Source organism: Eutrigla gurnardus (assembly GCF_963514095.1).
Source record: "Eutrigla gurnardus genome assembly, chromosome: 8".
In the NCBI taxonomy this organism is placed as follows: Eukaryota; Metazoa; Chordata; class Actinopteri; order Perciformes; family Triglidae; genus Eutrigla; species Eutrigla gurnardus.
Genome location: NC_139922.1, coordinates 25,788,787 through 25,810,686, shown reverse-complemented (window position 1 = coordinate 25,810,686; position 21,900 = coordinate 25,788,787). Strand labels below are relative to the sequence as shown.

The 21,900-nt window shown below is 42.8% G+C and overlaps 4 protein-coding genes across 6 annotated transcripts; 1 reads left to right on the top strand and 3 right to left on the bottom strand.

Moving 5' to 3' along the window:
* On the bottom strand, nucleotides 1-4,229 carry agmat (agmatinase (putative)). Its single transcript, XM_084014665.1, has 8 exons — nucleotides 3,948-4,229; nucleotides 3,350-3,378; nucleotides 2,748-2,950; nucleotides 2,550-2,598; nucleotides 1,305-1,500; nucleotides 592-771; nucleotides 388-472; nucleotides 1-307 (listed from the first exon to the last, which is right to left on the bottom strand). Exons 1-8 carry the CDS (start codon nucleotides 4,197-4,199, stop codon nucleotides 234-236), a joined length of 1,068 nt encoding a protein of 355 aa, XP_083870791.1. The 5' UTR covers nucleotides 4,200-4,229; the 3' UTR covers nucleotides 1-233.
* Nucleotides 4,230-10,322: 6,093 nt separating this feature from the next.
* Nucleotides 10,323-12,798, top strand: LOC311017498 (tubulin alpha chain). 2 transcript variants are annotated; one of them, XM_084015880.1, is made up of 4 exons: nucleotides 10,324-10,463; nucleotides 11,123-11,345; nucleotides 11,423-11,571; nucleotides 11,659-12,794. In XM_084015880.1, exons 1-4 carry the CDS (start codon nucleotides 10,461-10,463, stop codon nucleotides 12,637-12,639), a joined length of 1,356 nt encoding a protein of 451 aa, XP_083872006.1. In that variant the 5' UTR covers nucleotides 10,324-10,460; the 3' UTR covers nucleotides 12,640-12,794. The 2 variants fall into 2 exon arrangements, with proteins under 2 accessions (XP_083872005.1, XP_083872006.1); XM_084015879.1 differs by having other exon boundaries at nucleotides 10,323-10,463; nucleotides 11,423-12,798.
* A 229-nt stretch (nucleotides 12,799-13,027) lies between these two features.
* Nucleotides 13,028-18,476, bottom strand: pink1 (PTEN induced kinase 1). The gene is made up of 8 exons (XM_084015878.1): nucleotides 17,400-18,476; nucleotides 16,667-16,942; nucleotides 16,433-16,536; nucleotides 16,158-16,340; nucleotides 15,446-15,609; nucleotides 15,217-15,344; nucleotides 14,257-14,487; nucleotides 13,028-14,090 (listed from the first exon to the last, which is right to left on the bottom strand). The coding sequence occupies exons 1-8, from the start codon at nucleotides 17,754-17,756 to the stop codon at nucleotides 13,806-13,808; spliced, it is 1,728 nt and encodes a 575-aa protein (XP_083872004.1). The 5' UTR covers nucleotides 17,757-18,476; the 3' UTR covers nucleotides 13,028-13,805.
* A 168-nt stretch (nucleotides 18,477-18,644) lies between these two features.
* Nucleotides 18,645-21,135, bottom strand: LOC311017286 (trypsin-3-like). 2 transcript variants are annotated; one of them, XM_084015537.1, is made up of 5 exons: nucleotides 20,927-21,135; nucleotides 20,494-20,650; nucleotides 19,901-20,039; nucleotides 19,511-19,765; nucleotides 18,645-18,898 (listed from the first exon to the last, which is right to left on the bottom strand). In XM_084015537.1, exons 1-5 carry the CDS (start codon nucleotides 20,979-20,981, stop codon nucleotides 18,749-18,751), a joined length of 756 nt encoding a protein of 251 aa, XP_083871663.1. In that variant the 5' UTR covers nucleotides 20,982-21,135; the 3' UTR covers nucleotides 18,645-18,748. The 2 variants fall into 2 exon arrangements, with proteins under 2 accessions (XP_083871663.1, XP_083871664.1); XM_084015538.1 differs by having other exon boundaries at nucleotides 19,901-19,943.
* Between the last annotated feature and the right edge of the window lie 765 nt (nucleotides 21,136-21,900).

Here is a 21,900-nt window from a genome sequence, read left to right as displayed (position 1 = left end):
CATGAAACACAGGATGTGAGTGTTTTTATTTAAAGAGTTTTATTTTGAAGAGTATATAAGTTAGTGTCAATTGCTCGGCAGTTGTGCATTTAGAATCGTAATAACAAAATTACAGCTTTAAATTGAATTGACTGTAATTGATGGAAAGTTCATTCAGCTGGCTCATAAGGCATTCTGGTATCTGTATTTCCATTATTAACAAACGTGTTCTGCCCTGTGTGGGTCTGTACGGCTCAGTAGTATTTAATTTTTGGGAGGACGCAGAGCATTTCGAAAAGGAGGTTGGCACCAGTCAGTGCAGTGTTCCCTGTTGAGAGAAAAAAATATATATTTTTATAAATATATGAATATATACCAATTGGATGGGAAATAAAATGTACCAAGTACCTGATGTGTCGTAGGCTGGAGACACCTCCACCAGATCACATCCAACAAGTTTTAAACCACGGCAGCCCCGGATAATCTCAACTCCCTAAATCGTACATGGGAGTTAAAGTACTTGGAGTAAATTGAAATATGACACAGATGACAATCAGATTACAATCATAAAAGACAGTTGAGAGGGATTAAAGTCTAGTTCGCCGTGTTTACCTGGATGGGAGTGAGCCCTGCTATCTCTGGTGTGCCTGTTCCGGGGGCAAAGCCCGGGTCGAGAGCGTCGATGTCGAAACTGAGGTAAACTGGACCGCTGCCCATCTGAGCCCGGACCTCAGCCATCAGAGGTGCAAGAGATTTGAACCAACACTCCTCCACTTGTACCACACGAAATCCCTGCACAGAATTAAAACGACAATCATTCCTTTTGGCTTGAATGTAGAACTTTATTACTGCCCACTAGGTATTTTTTTTCCCTGAGAATGTGAACACAAGCCTCTCTCACAGTAGGAAAAGCACAGGCATAAACAATGAAATGTACACAAACCGACCAACCAGTAGCTCACAGAGGTATACTTTCAAAATAAAAGCACAGATTTCTGGTCGGAAAGGAAGGAGAAACACACTTACTTTTAAACATTATAAAATACTTGGATACCAAACAGGTTTTTGGATATGCATAAATATCACGGTCAAACAAGTCAGCCACTGCACGTAAAACAGGAATATTAGTGGAATACTCATATTCATTAGCCATTAGGAATATTGTCTTTTTTAGAATCAGGGGATAAAACCTGAATGTTGTGCATGTAAAAGCTGGTCAGCTTTAACTGCCAATTAGCACATCGCAGAGCAGTGATTCGCTAGTCAGTGGGGACACACACTGGGACTCACGTGCACTAACATGCACAAGGCCGGATCAGAGATACCTGCGCCCGGCTCCATTCGTATGAATCCGCAGAGTAGCCTGAGCCGCGCAGGCCGATCTGGACCACTCTCTTGCAGTCCAGGAGGCCTTCCTCCACGCAGCGTCTGAACGGAGTCCCGTGTCCAATCTTCTCCCCCAAGACCACGTCGCTGGTGTCGGCGTGAGCATCCACATGAACTAGACCCACTGGGCCATGCCTGACACGTGATCACAGAACGAGTGAGGCAATGAGAAGACAGCGTGTGAAATGCTTAAGAGGCAGTTTAATATCAACAGTTCAGATTAGGATTTTATCCATCCATCCATCCATCCATTTTCTACCGCTTATCCTGTATTCAGGGTCACGGGGGGGCTGGAGCCGATCCCAGCTATCATTGGGCGAAGGCAGGGTACACCCTGGACAGGACGCCAGTCTATCACAGGGCCGACATATAGAGACAAACAACCATTCACTCTCACATTCTCACCTACGGGCAATTAAGAGTCATCAATGAACCTATCCCCATCCTGCATGTCTTTGGACTGTGGGAGGAAGCCGGAGAACCCGGAGAGAACCCACGCTTACACGGGGAGAACATGCAAACTCCACACAGAAGGAACCCGGGGCCGACCGGGGGATCGAACCCGGGACCCTCTTGCTGTGAGGCGACAGTGCTACCCACTACACCACCGTGCAGCCCAGATTAGGATTTTATGTATTATTTAATATCCATCCATCCATTGTCTACCACTTATCCTGTATTCAGGGTCACGGGGGGGCTGGAGCCGATCCCAGCTGTCATTGGGCGAAGGCAGGGTACACCCTGGACAGGTCCTATTATTTAATATATTTAATATTTTTTTAACATGGCCAGCAATACAGTTATGGAGCAGATAAAAGATACAGATATAAACAAGTATCATCATTAATATGTAGAATCTGTCAGAAGTGATCTGGTTTCTATTCTATTAAGCAAAAATGACACATGATTGCAGATTCTTAAATGTGGTTTTATTTATTTATTTATTTAGAAAATAATTTCAAATTGAAATCTAAAGACCACACCTGAATTTTCACGATTATTATATATTTTTTCATAGAATAAATGATTAATCAATTAATCTAAAACAGATATATTGATGATTGTTAGTTGCAGCCGCGAAACAAAAGGTTTTGAATATTTGATCACCAGGAAATCAAGGAAAAAGTGATGAGCCAACTTGTTAAGGTTTATCATGCGTAGCCCCCGGTAACGGGCCTACTTACTGCTCAGCAACAGCTTGCAGGATTGGATAAGCAATTGTGTGATCCCCACCTGCACACACGAGCTACAGTTCATGAGGATATTTAAATGAATACATTACAGAGTGTGCTTTAAATGTATCATAAAATATGGACTGAGCCCTGCGGACGATCTGTTATTGAAGGTGAAAAAACCTCACACGCTCATGTTGTGGCGCTCACCCATAGTCAGTGGAATACAGCCGGCGGCCAGGATCTCTCTGTAGGCGTCTCTGATGCGTTTGCAGGTGTCCTTCAAGTCGTACAGGTTGACGTTGACGTCCCCGATATCAGCCACCATGAGGGATTCGTAAGGCGCCGCCCTGGTGCCGCTGTTGTAAGACCTCAGCAAGGCAGATTCCACTCTGATCTGCCTGGGACCGAACCTGCAGCCGCGGAGGAAAAGGCTGGTGTTTAATGGCAATGTGGTAGCAGAGAGTTTATATCAATAATAAAAGAGCACATTTTTCCAAAATATGTGTCACCTGCAGTTATTCTCTGATCAATTTCCGTAGCCAGGTTTTCAAAAAGAACCCTGCACTTGACTTAATGTGAGGACACGCATAATTAATTAATAATTAACGCTTCCGTGTGGAACAATGATCTCTGCGCTGAGCAGGAAGGGAATGTAACGAGATGGAACAGAGTGGTAGCCTCGAGCATGTTATGAGGAAATAGTCTGCCACCAACTGCAATGTCTGTGGTTTTGTTTTACATTATGCTTCTTTTTTAAAATCAATAAAAGCAAGAAGCAGCTGCAGAGAAAGAAAGAATAAAAAACCCACCTTGCACCAGGTCGGTTGGAGGTCCCGGTGTTGTGCCAGTGTAGGTATCCCCGACAGAAATTGTTTCCCCTGGCTGCGGTAGCGCGCATTCATTCAGGCGGAAGCCTGAAGGCGGAGCAACAGCGTTATGATTTTATTCTTTTGTACGTCGTAACGTTGTACTAGTACTGAACGGCAAAACGAAGGTAATCATTTCCTCATGTGATTTGACATATAGCACGCTGTAATTCAAGTCCTGGTATGGAATTTGTCGAACTAAATATACGTCAATATCCAAAATCAAGACCACTGTGATTGTTTTCTGGCTTCAATTACGTCTATTTAAGCTACTTCACTCGAAATGTACTATAGTAGACAGATGAAGTCTGAGCATCAAATGATTTATTTTGTGTGTTCTTTAGATACTACTCTATAACCTCTGTGATTATGAGCAAGTTACTTCTCTTATACACAAAGTTATGGGGGGGAAACAGATTATTTCAGACGTTTACATGTCTGCCAGAATTTGTATCCCCCCTCAAAATAGACAGAGGAAGTAGCTCCCGCAGCCAGGGGAAACAATTTCTGTCGGGGATACCTACACTGGCACAACACCGGTATCAATCGGGACCCCGATAAACGCCGCATCGAGGCCTTCCGCCGTCTCCTGGTAGGGCAGCTTGGCCATGGTGGGGATCCCTGACACCCGGGCGACGAACTCGGCGCTCGGCGGCACATTGAAACGTTTCCCCCCCGAGCTCCTCCTACGGGGGTTCAGGCTGCAGAGAGCGGCCTGACGCGGGGAGGAGAAGAAGGAGTCCGCTGCAGCGGTCCAGCGAGGGACGTTCAGGTTTCTCCGGAATACAAACATACCGCTGCGAGTTGTTATGACTTCAGCTGTGTGGCTGTTGGATTTGATTGGCGGCTGGCATCCAGTTTACAGGTGCATTGCCGCCACCTACCGGACTGGAGTGTGGTACATTCGATGTGCAGTTAGGATAGATGACAAAAGGAAAGAAAGAAAGAAAAAAAAAAAAAAAAAATAGAAATAAATAAATATATATATATATATATATATACACACCTATATATACATATTAATAGTAATAATATACATAAATAAATGTTTAAACCCTATCCATTAATCCTGTTTCCCTCAAGTACTTGCTCACATACCTGCTAATGCTTTCTGATCTTTGCAACATGTTCCCTACCGTGAAGCTCACTTTTTCCCTATGCATTGCTGCTTTTAGTTCTTTCCTCTCTCTCTCATAACCCTTGCATTCCATGAGAACGTGTTGCACAGATTCAGGTTGTTCACACATTCTGCATTCACCAGTAGGATGTTTGCCGATTTGGTGTAGCGTGCTGTTAAGCGCCGTGTGTCCTAATCTGAGGCGGGTAATGACCACCTCCTCCTTCCTGCTCCTGCCCACCATTCCTCCTTTCCCCACCTGTTTTTGTATATTGTAGAAGTGTCTTCCGGTCTCATTTGTATTCCTGCCAGACTTTTCGCATTTGTGATTTAATGATTGTCTTTCCTTCTGCTTTCCCTAGTGGGATGTTGATGTTTACTGCTTGTGACCTGAGTGCTTGTTTTGCAAGTATGTCTGCATCCTCATTGCCGTCAACGCCTGCATGAGCAGGAACCCACAGAAATCTGACCGTTCTCCCCCTATTGTGAAAGCTGTATAACTTTTGGTGGATCTCCATGATCAGATCTTGCCTGCATGACTTCATGGTCTTAATACTGTTGGGGGCTGCCCAGCTATCTGATGCTATGAGTGCTTTGGTCCTGTTGTTTCCCCCTAACCATCTCAGCGCAAGCGTGATAGCCAGGAGTTCAACTGTATATACTGATGTATTGTCTGTTGCTCGCTCCTTAATTGCCACTTTATATTCCGGAATGTACACCGCAGCTCCGGTACGCCCAGTTTCTGGCTCTTTTGATCCGTCTGTAAATATTGCTATTGTGTTTGCATAATTCTGTTCGATATACTTTTGAACCACGACTCCAGTAACTCCTTGCTTTGACTTATTTTTGATCTTCTGTTGGATATTAAAGTCCACTGATGGCATCGGGAACAGCCAGGGAGGGATTTCTGGTAATGAAACATTAGGAGTATACTGCATGTTGCACAAGCCAACACTTTCTGCCTTAGCATTTCCAACCCAGCCTAAGCTCCAGAAGTTCGACTTGTCATGCTCTGAGCAGTCCTCTAATATAGCCTTTGCTGGGTGAGATCTTTTATGGCCCTGCAGGTGAACCCAGTATGCCAACATGAGCTTTACCCTTCTTATTCTTAATGACTCTTCCCCCATCTCAACCTGCAGAGCTGCAACTGGGGAGGTCTTAAATGCCCCACTACATACCCTGAGTCCTTTAGCCTGCTCCACATCCAGCTTCTTAAGGTGACTTTGTGCTGCTGACATATACGCAACACTCCCATAGTCTAATCTGGTTCTCATCATGGTTTGGTATATATTTAATAGAGATTTCCTGGTTGCACCCCAATCACGACCTGACAGGCATCTCAAAAGGTTATTAACATTTTTACATTTGTCTTTTGTCCTCTCACTGTGTTCTCTCCAGGTGAGCTTTTCATCAAACAGGACACCCAAAAAACGAATGACTTTGACTTGCTCCAGTGTTTTCCCATATTACCTTATTGATATGTCTTTATGGCGTTTTGCGAAACATATCACTTGAGTTTTTGCAACTGACAGCTTAAATCCCCACCTATTTGCCCACTGTTCCACTGCGTCAACCGCTGTCTGCAACTTCTTCTGTAGATATTTTAGATTCCTCCCCCTTACCCATAATGCCCCATCATCAGCAAATAGGGATTTACTTATTCCTCCCCCCACCTCCTCAAAGATGTCATTAATCATGCAGTTGAAGAGTATTGGACTGCAGACACTTCCCTGTGGCGTTCCGTTTTCAACCATACATACTGGTGAATACTCATTCCCTACTCTGACCTCTATCGTCCTCCCAAACAGGAAGCCCAACATAGCTATAGCTTCCCTCCCACTCCTAACTTATCCAGTTTAATTTGCAGGCCCTCTTTCCACAGCATGTCATATGCTTTCTCTATGTCAAAGAACACAGCAACCACCAACATTTCAGTGACTAATGAAAACAAATATAGTGAGATGGGACAGCCCACATCAATCTTAAAGCTGGGAGTTGTCCCGTTGGGTAACATAACACGACTGCTAATATTTTGGTATAGTCCCCTAATTAGATTTCTATTCTAATTCTTAGATTCTAAATTTAACTCCAAACCAAAGTGTTCAAGCACCATCATTATAAATGGGTGCTCCACTGAATCAAATGCTAGAAATCTAAGAAAAGAATAAATCCATTATCTTCAATGAGATTTCTATTCAAGTATGTCCATTACCAGCCTTATATCATTGTGAATTGATCTTCCTTTTAAGAAGCCTGATTGTGTTTCTGCAATAAGATGCGAAATGTTTGAAGACGGATAGTGAAAATGTAGGTTAGGAGCTCTGCATTTCTTAGAGTATTATGCCTTCTGTTTTCTATAACTCTGGGGTCTTTGTTTGGCTTTGGAATTGAGATGATAACCCCATGTCTCATTGTTGGTGGGAGTATACATGTTCTGGAAATTTCTAGGAAGGCTTGATACAGTAATTTTCTTATATCTTCCAAGAAGTGTTGATAAAAGTTTCCAGTGAGACCGTCTGAGCCAGAGGCTTTATTGATAGAGACGACCTATTACTGCAAGTTTTGTAATTGTTATTTTATTTTCACATGTTTTTTTTTATAGTTGTCATCGATTTGGGGAATATATTCTACTATATCCTTTAAAAATGTATGAGAGTCCTCTTTAGAAAATTTAGAGCTGTAAAGCTGGCTTTAAAATGTAAAGACTTCCAAAGTGATTCATTTTTCATCAGTGATTTCTTTGTTATTAACTGTCAGAGATCTGATATTATTATTATTATTATTTTTTTGTCTTCTTTTTTCAAGGCCACAAAAATATGTGTTTTTTTTCTCCCTCTTCTTTCCATTTAGCCCTGGACCTAATAAATGCCCCTTGTGCTCTTTGACTATACATTTCATCTAGTTTAGGTTGGAGGTTTAATATTCTTCAGTCTTCAGTAGGGTTAGGTTTATTGCATTATTCGTTTAGTTGTTTGATAATATCGATTTCTTTTTTTTTTTTCATTATCTTTTTAATTTTTTTTTGCTGAATGAAATAGAAAATTGCCTTATTTTGTATTTTAGGAACTCCCATTTCATGACCTGTGTTGTTAGTTCTTCTGAGTTCATAATCTCTATAATTAATCATTTTATTTTTCAGCAGTAATCACTATTTTTGAGGAGGCTGGAGTTAAATTTCCAAAATTTGTTTGAATTGTTTCTTCTGTTTTTAGGTTTAATACATAGATATCTAATACTATGATCAGTCAGTGGAGCAGCAGAAATATCAGAGGTGATTTCATGACATAACAAGTGGTTTGCAATCAACCAGTGGTCAATTCTAGATTTATGTTGGTATTTTGGGCTGAACCATGAGAATTTAATTATTCCAGGATTAAGGAGTCTCCATGCATCAACTAGACCTTGTTCATTGCAGAAGTTAGTAAATGTAGTATTAGGGTGACTTTCAGAGTATTTGGATGGATATTTATCAAAAAAATCATCCTGGACTAAATTAAAATCACCACCGATTATAATATTCTCTGTTGAATGTGATCATTTCAGATGACCTAAATGTAAGGCAATTTTCTCAAATAAATTCTTGTTTTCTCTATTGTCATTGTATCCATATATGTTAATCAAAATGAATTTCATACCATCAAGGGTCATGATAAGAATCAACCAATGGCAGTGTTCATCTGCAATGTGTGTTCCAATTTGGCCTTGAAAGTTTTTTAGAAGGATGGTGACCCCTGCTGATCTTGAAGTGCCATGGCTGAAGTAAGCTTCATCTCCCCATTGATTAGACCAAAACATAGTGTCCTCAACCTTGGAGTGAGTTTCTTGTAGAAAAATTATTTTACCACTCTTCCCTTTACAAAACAGAAATAAACTTTTTCTTTTGGTTATGTCCCTTAGACCCACTGCATTAATTGAAATAAGAGGAATATCATTTCTTAAGTGAAACATAAGACACAAAAGACAAAAAGAATAACGGAACTATCTGAAGTGTTATGAAATGTATGTAATGAAAGTGTGTTGAACATATTAACTTACACAATTAAACTCACTTGTTTGCGGGACACAGTATCCCAGATATAGATTTGAGGTTAGTTATGTCTAAGGTGTGACTCTCTGTCCGTTAATGAAAGCATAGGGGCCTCGGAACATGGTCTTCAGTCCTGCCTTCCTCGCCTGCTCCACTTTTGGCCACACAGCCTTTTGCGCCTATCTGTCTTCCTTGATGAGATCTTCCGCGAATCGGATGTTGAGCTCTTTGCAGACGGAATGGTGTTGGCGTAGACTTCTTTAGCTCCCCTTTGAAGTCCTCCATCAGGTCTTGAAGGGCGCCAATTGCATCGTTGGAGGTTTCTCCGGCACGGTTACCTTCAGAAGGGACCTCATCTCCTTTTGACTTTTTCTGTGGTACTGGCGGCTTGGAAGGTGAATGTACGTTTTTTTGTTCCTTTGGCACTCGTCTCCATGTCTTCATGTCCACAATAGTCATGCGTTATGAGAGCCTTAGCTCTAGCGTTAGCGTTAGCTTTATCCATATTAAAGTTCGAAGTGCGGCTTTTAGAAAGTGATTTAACTGAAGTCATCGACTGATCCTCAGCTTTTCTGACCAATTTGCAACTAACCGAGAAGTTCTTGTGAGTTGTCGTCCAAATAATTCGATTTCAAGGTCTACCCGGAGCTGTTCACTGCACGACCGCTCTCTCCGCCATCTTGCCGACTAATCGATCGATAATTTAGTGTCCGACTTGATCCCGACTTGCTCTGTCGTCATGAAAACGTGGGCAACGATAGTCTCACGAGATCAAGGCGGCTGCAGTTTTAGAGCCAGTTGCTAGGCTCCTTGGAGATGAACTGGGCCTCACCTGGAAAGTAGATGAGAGCAGGCCGAGCAGCAGGAGGCGGGGCCTAAAAACGGTGCTCCAGTCGGACAGTTTCCATTGGCCTTCGAAGATTTGACAGGAAGTCATAGAAAAAGTTACAGCCTGTTAGACGTGATCTGTAGGCTATCTGTAGTTTGCTACCACATTCGCATTTATTTGTATTTGTTCATAAATAGCCTATCTGTGGAAATCAGAATTAGAATACTTTAGTAATCCCTCGGGAAAATGTAGGCTACAGTTAAACATATAAAGTATAAAATAATGCCAACAAATATTAGTAATGTATAAATAGAATGTATGCATATAAAACACTATACGGTATAGTGTATCTGCTGTTGAGGTAGTATCATAGAATCTTGTGCATATAGGCCTAAGTAAAGTTTGACATACTCTTTCTATGACTTCCTGTCAAATCTTCGAGGACTGATGGAAACTGTCAACTGGAGGAGCGCAGCTTTTAGGCTCAGGTTGCTCTCGTCGACTTTCCAGGCGAGGCGCAGTTCATCGCGAACGAGCCTAATCGGTTTAAGGGGCTGTGGGTATCACGTGTAAAAATACCGTCATGTAATCCGACTTGACTGACTACATTTTCACATTTAAAGATTTAGATTTGAAAACGTGTAAAAGTTGGCACTTTTGTTTTTTAGAAAGTAAGCATTTTGACAAGACAAAACAACTTTTCTTTTTTTCAAAAACATTTTTTAACTGCAAACATGGACATTAGCTCAATGTAACCAACATAATGTTATTAAAAATATTTTAAAAACGTGGAGAGTGATGTTAAATGTATTACGTCCTGCTGGACCAGGACATCCACACATCCTTCAAAGAGTGACTGTGGCATGCAGGAGCGAGGAGGAGGAGGAGGAGGAGGAGGAGGAGGAGGAGCAGGAGGCGAGCGGGTTAACGCTCCCTGCACCTGTCTGTCCTCCTCCTCCTCCTCCAGAGAGGACTGTGTGCGTCAGCAGCATCAAGCAGATCCGCCTCAGACAGCGCGCAGCTCGGACGCAAACGCTCCACAGACTTGTCTCATTACATTGTATAATAGCGACAAGCCATCATGGTAAGTGCGATTTCAAATGCTATTTCTAAAACAATGAATGAAAAAACATAATTCGCCTACCCCTCACATGGTTTATTGACTGTAGGCTAAGCTACATTAAAATAGGCATCGAGGGAAATAGGACTTCTCTATCGCCTATGTGTCTCGCCACGTTCTGCAGCACATTATCACTATAGGCTACATCGTTTCATGTCAATATTCTTCCAGTCGCAGAATTCTTCTTCTTCTTCTTTTAATCGTGAGGTTTCACGTATGCGTCCCTGCACGACTAAAACGTCTATCCTCTCCCCCAGGACCAGCTGGTCGTTAACAGCCTTTATTATACAAACACGTTACATCAACGCACTGTTCCTTGTCCTGAAGATGATTTTAAGTGATAAATCCCTTCACATAAAAATCAAGCCACATATAAAAGCCTTTTTTAAAGGGGCAGCCCTCTGCATTGTGCCTGACCTAGATAATCCCCAACCCAAGTAATCCCAGGCAGTCTTATGTCGCAGCAGAAAATATATCAGCCTGTGTAAAACAAAGGTGATATTGTGGATAATAGCCTGGTTTTAATGACAAAAGCCCTTTTCCGTGATCGGGCAGAAGCCTGATCAACAGCCTGCAAGATTCACATTTACTTAATCCAAATGTTTCTTTCCCTCCACCCCCAGCGTGAGTGCATCTCCATCCACGTCGGCCAGGCTGGTGTCCAGATCGGCAACGCCTGCTGGGAGCTCTACTGCCTGGAACATGGGATCCAGCCGGACGGACAGATGCCCAGCGACAAAGCCATCGGAGGGGGAGACGACTCCTTCAACACCTTCTTCAGTGAGACCGGAGCCGGAAAGCACGTCCCCAGAGCTGTTTTCGTCGACCTGGAGCCCACCGTCATCGGTAAACTCTTGTTAAATACAGATATCACAGTCGTTTTAATTGAGTCAACCCCTGAATTAATTTCGGAATCTCCTTAGATGAGGTACGCACCGGGACCTACCGCCAGCTGTTCCACCCCGAGCAGCTGATCACTGGCAAGGAGGATGCTGCCAACAACTACGCCCGCGGACACTACACCATCGGCAAAGAGATCATCGACATAGTGCTGGACAGGATCCGCAAACTGGTGGGACATCGGGCGAGAATAACATTCCAAAATATTCAAGTGACAAAACTGTATCTCATACCACCGTCTCTCCCTTTCTGTCCTCAGTCTGACCAGTGCACTGGTCTTCAGGGTTTCCTGGTTTTCCACAGCTTTGGAGGAGGCACCGGCTCAGGTTTCACCTCCCTGCTGATGGAGCGTCTGTCTGTCGACTACGGCAAGAAGTCCAAGCTGGAGTTCTCCATCTACCCAGCTCCCCAGGTGTCCACAGCTGTGGTGGAGCCCTACAACGCCATCCTTACCACCCACACCACCCTGGAGCACTCGGACTGTGCCTTCATGGTTGATAACGAGGCCATCTACGATATCTGCCGAAGGAACCTCGATATCGAGCGTCCCACTTACACCAACCTGAACAGGTTGATCAGTCAGATTGTGTCCTCCATCACTGCTTCCCTTCGTTTTGATGGTGCCCTCAATGTTGATCTGACAGAGTTCCAGACCAACTTGGTGCCATATCCCCGTATCCACTTCCCTCTGGCCACCTATGCCCCTGTCATCTCTGCAGAGAAGGCCTACCACGAGCAGCTCTCGGTGTCAGAAATCACCAACGCCTGCTTCGAGCCAGCCAATCAGATGGTGAAATGCGACCCTCGCCACGGCAAGTACATGGCTTGTTGCCTTCTGTACCGTGGTGATGTGGTGCCCAAAGATGTGAATGCTGCCATTGCCACCATCAAGACCAAGCGCTCCATCCAGTTTGTGGACTGGTGCCCCACTGGTTTCAAGGTCGGCATCAACTACCAGCCGCCCACTGTAGTTCCTGGTGGAGACCTGGCCAAGGTCCAGAGGGCTGTGTGCATGCTGAGCAACACCACTGCTATCGCAGAGGCCTGGGCTCGGCTTGACCACAAGTTTGATCTGATGTACGCTAAGCGGGCCTTTGTTCACTGGTATGTGGGTGAGGGTATGGAGGAGGGAGAGTTCTCTGAGGCCAGAGAGGACATGGCAGCTCTGGAGAAAGATTATGAGGAGGTCGGAGTCGACTCCATTGAAGGCGAGGGAGAGGAAGAGGGAGAAGAATACTGAAAGGGACATAAAAGCACACAGATATACAGCAAACACATGATTTTTGTTTGTTCTTAAGCACATCCCAAACAGAAATGTTTGTCTTGTTTCTACCAGCTTGGATATGTTCCGAGCACAAGTCATTACAATGCCAGCGTGGCTCTGTCCTAAATAAAATTCTTGTAACACAAGGTTGGTTTTTTTGTGTCGTTTATTGAACCTTCTTTTTTACTGATGACTAAAAATCAATTGCGGTCAGTTTGTCCTTCATAATCTTGTATCGCCCCAACTGTTCCTAAATCGTCTTATTGTGTAACTACCAACTTTGTTACCTTAAAAAAATGTATGTCAATCCACTTGACTTTGCAGAGAAGTAAACTTGGAAAGGAAGAATGATTTGCAGAATCCATTCAGACGAATACTTTTATTTTCTCAAACAGCAGAAATTTGTACATGTATCCCAACTCTTTAGTATTCAAATGTACACACACACTATATCTTGTATCCCTCATTGTCCACATGATTATTATTTTTAATTAAGTCTGTTACAATGCCACAAATGTAGGCTTGCTGTCGACAATAGATCATACATATTCAAATATTGTTTTATATAATTTACCAGAAAATACATTATTAAGCTGGCAATCAAAACATCAGTACCATAATAATGGCTCTGAGCAAGTGCAAACATGGTCATAAAGTGCAAACAACAGGAACAAAAACACACCCATAAAGTCCGTCAATCTGCATGATTCATATCTACGAGATAACTATATATTAACGTGTTGGGAGGTTTTTTTTCACACATTTAAATAAGTAAGTGAGAAGAAGTTTGTCTCACAGAAACTCAACCAGTCTGATGCAACAACGAGCCGTTTGTTAGCTGGGAAAATATCAAACTTAAAAATGTCACCCTACACAGTAGAGTCTACAGTGTGCACTTAATGCAATCAAGCAAATATCTAAAGGGCACTAGTGCTTGTAAAAGAAAATATGCACTCTCATAACAGAAATACCAGCAGGCACTGGCGCCTTCCATCTCTTAGTGGTTTGGTGCTGACAAACGACACTGTGTTGTGGATATACAGAGATGTGAAGGTCTTTTCTCCAACAGAAATAGCCTCAATGAGGCTCCCAGTCTATATGAATAACTCCTGAGCTATGTGTGTGAATGAGTGAGAGTGGATCTATACAGACAGGATGCAGGCCCGACGCTGCTCCCGCCCATACAAGAGGAAGCCCACCGCGGTGCGCAGGTCCTCCAGGTCCAGGTTAGACAGGAAACTCCTCTGAAGCTCCGCCTCCACCATGTTCCCACTGGGTCCACTACAGCCCTTCAGGAGAACAACAGCAGACTGGCACAGCAGCCAATCAGCCAGCTTCCTCGCGCTAAAGCTGTCCTGGTTGGCCAGGGCTTTCCGTCCCCAGAGGCAAAGATGGAGCATGTTAGCTGCCACACGGGCACTGGGGCGCTGCGGAGTAACAATAACAATATATGAGTACTAGTGTAGGGCTGATCCAGAATCTTTTGCTAATTTAATTGGATTCGGCTGTTGAATACGAAATTTGACGATTTCTACCAGACAGAACAATTGAGCAAATATGAAATGTGCACAGCACTTAAATATATTTATATACCTGGCTCGGGCTCCTCCTGAGGAGTAATCGGATCACCAGCTGCACATCAGCCGGAACAACAGAGGGCAGCGCAGGAAGCTGCTTCTCCTGGTAACTCCTGCTCTCTAGTCCCACTGTTCGATAGAACGGGTTAGGCTGACCAAATATCTCATAGGAGATGGCACCGACTGCCCAGGCATCCGCCTTGCTGTAGTCAATCACCACACCACACCCTGGAACTGCAGTGGCCACCTTCGGACGGACGCATCATGGATACGAGATAGTGATCGAATGTGGGGTTATTTAAGAAAAGTAATGTTATGATAAGTAGTAGTAGTTTTGTTGTGTCTCAAACTTTTGTCTTTTGTATGTTTCCCAAAAATATGTGTGTGTGCTTATACATGCAAGCTTAGATAGGATGTATTGCATTTTACTGTCTACAACTGATAACACTCTGCATCTTTATTACCATATGAACGAGTTAACATTGTATAGGAATCAATATGAAACACATCAGCAACGGTTGGCCATTCTTCTTTTACTTAATAACAATAAACCAATATGTGTAGTAATCAATAATATGCAGTAGGCAGCAAGCTATTAAAAAGTGTTGACTACCACTGGACGGATCAAAAATGCCTATTTAAAAACGAACATGAGTCCATGTCAAGGTATTTGGCTGTACATGACCACAGATAACGTAGTTGTAAACATCTAGACTTGTGTGCTCGTAATCTCGTAATGGCACAACGTTATAAGTTTATCCACCATCCAAAAGCATGTATATATATCTGTATATATATTCTACCCGCCCACATACGTGTTAAATTAATTGCATTGGCCATTTTTCATGGTTAATGGCCATGCCCAGCTGTTGCACTCTGCTGTACGTTCGTTGCCAAACTGCACGCACACACTTGAGTCGTCATCATCATTACTTGTAAACTATAAAAGGGTCTATAAAGGGCTACTTCAGCCTACCTCAGGGGCCATTAGGGAGGCATTCCCTCCTCTGTTCACCCACATGCTGTTGAAGGGCAGCTGGAGATTAGAGTCACGCTGGGCCAGGCAGCAGCCGAAGTCAGTGATCACTAAACGAGCGCATCCATCTACATAAAAGCAAAATCAATCCACATTTTTTAGAACCGATGGAACCGGGTCTCCAATTGATGTTGTAATTGTTCTTTTATTGACTGAATATTTCTCTGACCTGAGTCGAACTCCAGCAGCACGTTGTCTGATTTGAGATCCCGGTGAGCGATGCCCTGTCTGCACAGGTGGTCAACCCCCTCGAGGAGCTGCAGCACCATCAGAGAGCCTTGCCTGCGGCCAGGTGTGGATGCTTCCAGGTACTGTCGGAGCGTGCGGGGGTAGCTATGGCACAAGACGGGAAGTTAGTCCTTCCCAACTGGATGCCTCAAGTTTTTAGCATATACAACTCTTGTTGTAATCCTGACGATCAATGAATTTACATAGTCATTACCCCTCTATATGGTGGTTTTAATTTTTTAGTGGTGGGGTCCTCCATTCCCGGATGGGATTCAAATCCCAAATCACATCATGTCAAAGGAAACAATGTAACAACAAACAATTTAACAACATGTAATCCAGTGTGTCAAACATGTGTTAAATGTTTAAATGACACTTTCCCCAGCAAGCTAAGATAATTTGCCGTGCCCTGCTTTTGTGCAGAAAACGACTCAAATGAGACGACTTAAATGAGTTCAATGAGTTTGTTTGTTTGTGCTGGCTGTAAACAGATACACAAGCTGAGAGTTTCCTGGAGCATTAAATTACACTTGCTGATACCACTATCAACCACAGTTGTCATCATATCAACTAGGATTTGAGCATTATGACTTTTAAGATTGAGCTGGAGACCTTTTAACCATTGTAAGAGGGTGAGAAATGGCGTGTCTTACTTCTTCATGACAAGAAAAAGAGTGCGGTTGTTGCCCAGACCAGCAGGATTAAGCCTGGCTGGCAACACATCCGGATACTCTTCTTGGGCACCTGGTAGCAATGGGACGTCCGCCGTGAAAGCCCGGTACACTCTGATCACATTAGGGTGTGCGGACACTCTTTTGGGCAGGACTCCAAAATCTCTGCATGTAGAGAGATCATAGCAGTTCATAAGCATCCTTCTTCTTCAATCATTAGTAATTACCAATGATAGCATGAAAAGTGTAATACAAACCCATCCAGAGTGATTTCTTCTTTTTCCTGCTTCAAGGCCAAGGGCCCTGCAGGCACTAGCTCCTGTGACATGGATTTTAATATCGCCTCACTTGATGACCCAGCCTGCAACAACAACAACAACAACAACAACAACAACAGCTGTCACTGATTTGTGCCTGTCATCTGTTTCCCTACACAGGAGTCATACTGAAAAAATAGTGGGGGAAAGTGTGGAATAGTTTAGAATACGCACCCCAAAGTTCCACATCATTTTCACAGCCATGGGGAAGGTTCTTAGCGAGCAGCATGTCAGAGATCGAGCCGTCTCCCCTTCCTCGTCATCGTCTCTCGGCTGCTCAGGCAAACACTTGCTGTCAGCCTCCTGCTGAGGTGCGAACCGGGCCGCAGCTTCGTACACAGCAGCGTTGGAACCTTTCCCGATCTGATTGCCAATGACGTAATCCTCCAGTTTGTGTCCAGAGGCGAACGGCTTGAGTGGGCTCTGGAATCTTTTCTTTTTAAACACCGCCTGCAAATTGGGAGAAAAAAAACTCAGAAAGGGTAGATGCATGAGCAATCCAATCCTCTGGCCAGTTGAAAGGATTGTTGGATTAAAGCTCCTAAAAGAAGTGTAAGACTTTAATTAAATTAACTTAAATGATGTGATTTTTTTTTTTTTTACATTTACTTTTTCAGTCAAATTCAAATACACCATCTTCTGCTAACCATATCAACTGGCAAAGACTACAAAGCATCACCCTGCTAGTACCAATAGCAGCAGAAGTAGTAGCACTAAGTAATAGTACAGCTAATATACATAAGAATGCAGAGTGCTGTATTACTACTGTTGTATTGTTTGGATTATTAATTACTGATGTGTTGACGTGTGTAAAATCTGACTCGGTAAGGAGTAACGATGATTGTTGTCAGTCAACTAAAGTAAGTTACGTGTACTCAATAATAACAGCTTATGTGGCATACTTCACCTGGATCTCATCGCACATCGCCGTACTCTTCCGGTCATCTTCTAGCTGTTGCTCGATGAGCCCCACGCCGAGACCGAAAGCCAAGAAAACGGCCCTGTTCCGCGGGGACCCGCCGCCGAACCTTCCCGCGAAGCCGGCGGACTGGAGCTGGGCCGCCAGCCCCCTCAGAGAGGTGCGGTAGTAGCGGTACCGGGACGGCAGGAAAGCCCGAGGCTGAACGGTGCGCACCGACGGGCCTACGCGGAAACGGTCGGCCCGGAGCTTTGCTGCGACTCGGCCACCCGACTTAAGAAGACCCAGCTGAAAGACCGACCGGCCCAGCTCGAGCCCCCGGCTAATAACGTGTTTCACGGACATAATGTACCCGCGAAGCTCTCTTTAAGCTGTTTATTCCTCCGCTTGTGCCAGACAGTCCGCGGTATCTCTTCGGCAAAGTCAGTTGTGTAAACATAACAACTGCCACCGCTACTGAGCATGCGCAGAAATGAGAGGCGACCTAAATACAAGAGTGGTGCAGGGATGTTGTATATTTGCACCCTCTGACTTCAACTCATCTTTCTCCTATTGGCTCAGGTTGTATTATTGTATATGACGCAGCATGCAAAATATTACACATCATAAGAAGCCAATGTCACCAGCTGCAGTTTACTTTAAATGTATACATTGTATGTATACACTCACTATATTAAAAACTGCTTATAGTACCTTTGTCCTCTAAGTATCAATTAAGACACTTTACACAGCTCTTTGTTTCTGTTACCGAAATCATGACTCAATTATTAAGACGGCATTTATGTTTAAACCCGTCTGATTGGAACAACCAACCTGTAAATATTCAATCCATATCATCTTTCCACTTGTTCAAAATGACCTGTCTTCTCATTTTCAGGTCAGTTGTACATTACCATAGTAACCTTTCTATAATTAATACTTTTTTTCTCCAACCTGACCCATTTTCATGTTTTACTTGGAGTTTGAACCCCTTGTGATGACCCCTTGAGATGCCAATCCAAACTACTATGCTACTCCAACACTGCTACTACTATAATAACGATAGAGTAATAATAATGACAATGGGTTTATTTTGTTTTTTAATTCTCTAACAGAACAATGAAAGAATGAAAAGCAATGAATTGTATGCATATTTACACATTTCCATTAAAACCGTATACCAAGAAATGACTGGTAACCCTGACTCTATATTGCATACCCAGACATTATGAATGGCAGTTAAATTAAGCATGTTGACAACTAGTAGCCTACGAGAGAAAATCATTAGTAATGAAAAAGGCCATTGACTATAATGTCGCAAAACAGCCATTTGTTATAAATGTGCTTGTGGCATCTGTTCACTTATGTTTCATAATCCAGTTGATCCATTTGATGTAGTTCCTCACTTTGGTGTAGACTCCAGGGAAATATCGGTTTGCACAGCTGATGCCCCAGGAGACGATGCCCTCGAATTTGCCATTGCAGATAAGGGGACCCCCAGAGTCCCCCTGTGGACCACAAAGACAAATGAGAGATGATGAACAAACTAAAACAGTTACTGAAATAGGAAACACGCATGCAGAGCAATAACGAAAAAGGGGATCGTGTTAGTAGTGACAACATGCACCACACAGCAGCCGTCAGCACTGTCGCCATTGTTTGCACTGTGCATACAATGTCATCTGCTTATGAGACACTTAAAAACAAATATTTTGCACAATATTCTGCACATATTGTAAAATGGTTAATATTATTATAGTACGGTGCATATGTATATAAAGTGTCTTTTTTTATATTTAGGGTCATTTTTAAAATGTTTTATTTACGTTCTCGACTGCAGTACTTTGCTTTATTGTTTATTCCTTGTAAATATTGTGCGCACTGAACACCAGGGCAAATTCCTTGTATGTGAAAGGTTTGCAATAAACTCCTCACTGATTCTGATTCTGATGTGGATCAATAAAATGGGGCATATTAATTATGATAAAAGAATGTGAATAAAACATTGTGTAACATTATTTAACACCAATTAAAATGTTCCACACAAGCGTCCAAGACACAGATCATGTGACACATGCATCATAAAAAAAAGAAGAAAAAAAAAGAAAGCAACTCTGTACCTGACAGGAATCTTTGCCCCCCCATCGAGATCCGGCACACAACATGTTTGGTGTGATCATCGACCAGTAGTAATAGTGGCAGTAAGGCATTATGTTCACGTCCACAGAGCGTAGCACGGGAGAGAGGTAGTAACTGTATGTCTGTGTCACGCCCCAGCCGCTCACTGTGCAGGCATCATTATATCCTAGTGGGCTGTTAGTATTTGGCAGAACAGCCGGCTGGACATTGGCATTCAGCTGTGCCGGCCTGCTCAGCTGCAAAACAAACCAAAGTTAAAGGGCTTAGATATGCCAAACAAGCCACGTGATTGCTCAACATTTAAGAACAAGAATGAAAAGTGTATGCATGTGTCAAGAGCTCCACTACTTCAGGCTACTCTTCCCTCTTGCCTTGATGAGCATGATGTCGTTGTCGAACGTGCGGTAGTTATAGCTGTGGACGAATATCAGCGAGACGTTAAAGACCTGCTCAAATCCTTCTGCCTTCTCCAGGTTGTGTTCACTTAACACCACCTGTATGAGACTGCTCCTGGAGGCCACAAACACAGAATGGACTCCCCTATTACATATCATAAAAATTGTGTTGCCAGGCCAAAACAAATGTGTAGTACATATAGTGCCATGTATAACAGTACATTGTAATTATGTATATACAATGTAACAATGCATTAAAATAATAATTGTTGACAGATTCATATTTTAATTCTATATTGGCATTTCTTCATCACAATTTCACAACATAATACACACAGGGAGATTTATATTTGCTTATTATAGGTTGTATTCATGTTAATGTGTATTTTTGGACATATTTAAATATTTGGAAGAAAAAAGTTTGGGATCAAATAATTACGGCGACCCCCTGCAGTAACTCTGCTGACCCCCTCTCTGCAGTAGAATATGGAATTCTCCCCCTCATCGTAAACATTCAATTATTTTAACAAATCAAAAACAGCAGTTTGTTTGTAACAGTCAGTACTTACGGTCTCCAGCAGTGGGCGGCAGAGACCACCCACCAAGGGTGCACTAATGTTCCTCCACAGTAGTGTTCCCCCGCATCCCTGGACTGCAGTGACGCCTGATATTTGATGGAGTACTGCAAGACCTCCCGACCTCCAATGATCCTCTGTGCAAATGCCTCTGTAGACAGAGTGAATTGGTGCTGTGAGAGTATTTCTTTTTTTTAAAGGAAAAATGTCAAATTGATTTCAAATGAAATGCTGTTCATAATCATAATATTTGGAAGCAGTCTCAAGGCAGCATTCCTTGCTTTCACCCTCATATGATTCTACATCTTGAGTCGGATTTCGTCCATATTATAAACTCATTCACTAAAGGAACTTATACATTTAAAGCTACAAATCAAATAAATTCATAAACACAGGAATTTTTTTATTTTGTGATCGAGGAACTTACCTGAAACCAGGAAGGCCAAACACAACAGCACAGCAAAGCTTTGCGGCGGAGGCATGTTTTTATCTGTAAGGAGGAAAAATGACTTTTAGAAGCTTCTATGCATAGTAAAGGGTCGCCCCATAAAGTTTCAATAATGAACATATGTCTTGTCTTTTATAGTGATAATCAAATGTTATGTGTTGATTCATTTTGCCTGGGTAATTGGGACACATAATCATTACACCTGGTCAAAGGTGATTACTGACACATTTAAATAGAAATGAACAGAGGATTGTGTCTGAAAACAAAATGTTCCAACTTCATGGGCAACAGTGTATATAATGTTGCAATGAATTGAATTAGTTTTGTGTGTGAAATAAAGAAAACAAACTCATTGTGTGGAACTCGTTAGGCTAGACCCATGTACAACTTTGCAGACGTATTACTTCCCAGTTGGACCCTCACAAGACCGTATTTGTCACCTAAAGGCATTTTGTAGATGAAATGTTTATAGATTTTGCCGTACCGACCTTTTTCTGAAATCAATGGCTAAATCTTATTACTGATGCATGAGTCTATCAATGGCCATCATTTGATTTCCCAACTAGAGTACTAATATTAATGATTTATGGTTAGAAAACTTTTACTTACCCGTAAACCCGAACACAGCAACCTTCAGAGTATCTCCAACTGCTGGGAACAGAATTCTCCAGTTGCCTTTTTATAGAGTAACTCTACCCTCGTCCCAATCTTTTGTTTAAATTATCTTTTCGTCTTGTTGTGTGCTGCGACCATCTCACGCTGCAACAATGAAAGTGACCTACTACATGACAAAGCTAAAGTGTTCCCTCGCATTATGTCTGTTTCTAAGCTCCACTTTTCTGCTCCCACACTGGGATATGATGGGAACGCCTCTATGCAGTCGCCGCCATCAACAGGTTGTGGATGGAATAAATGTTTGTGACCTTGTCGATTAAAGTAATGGTTCGGAGTGA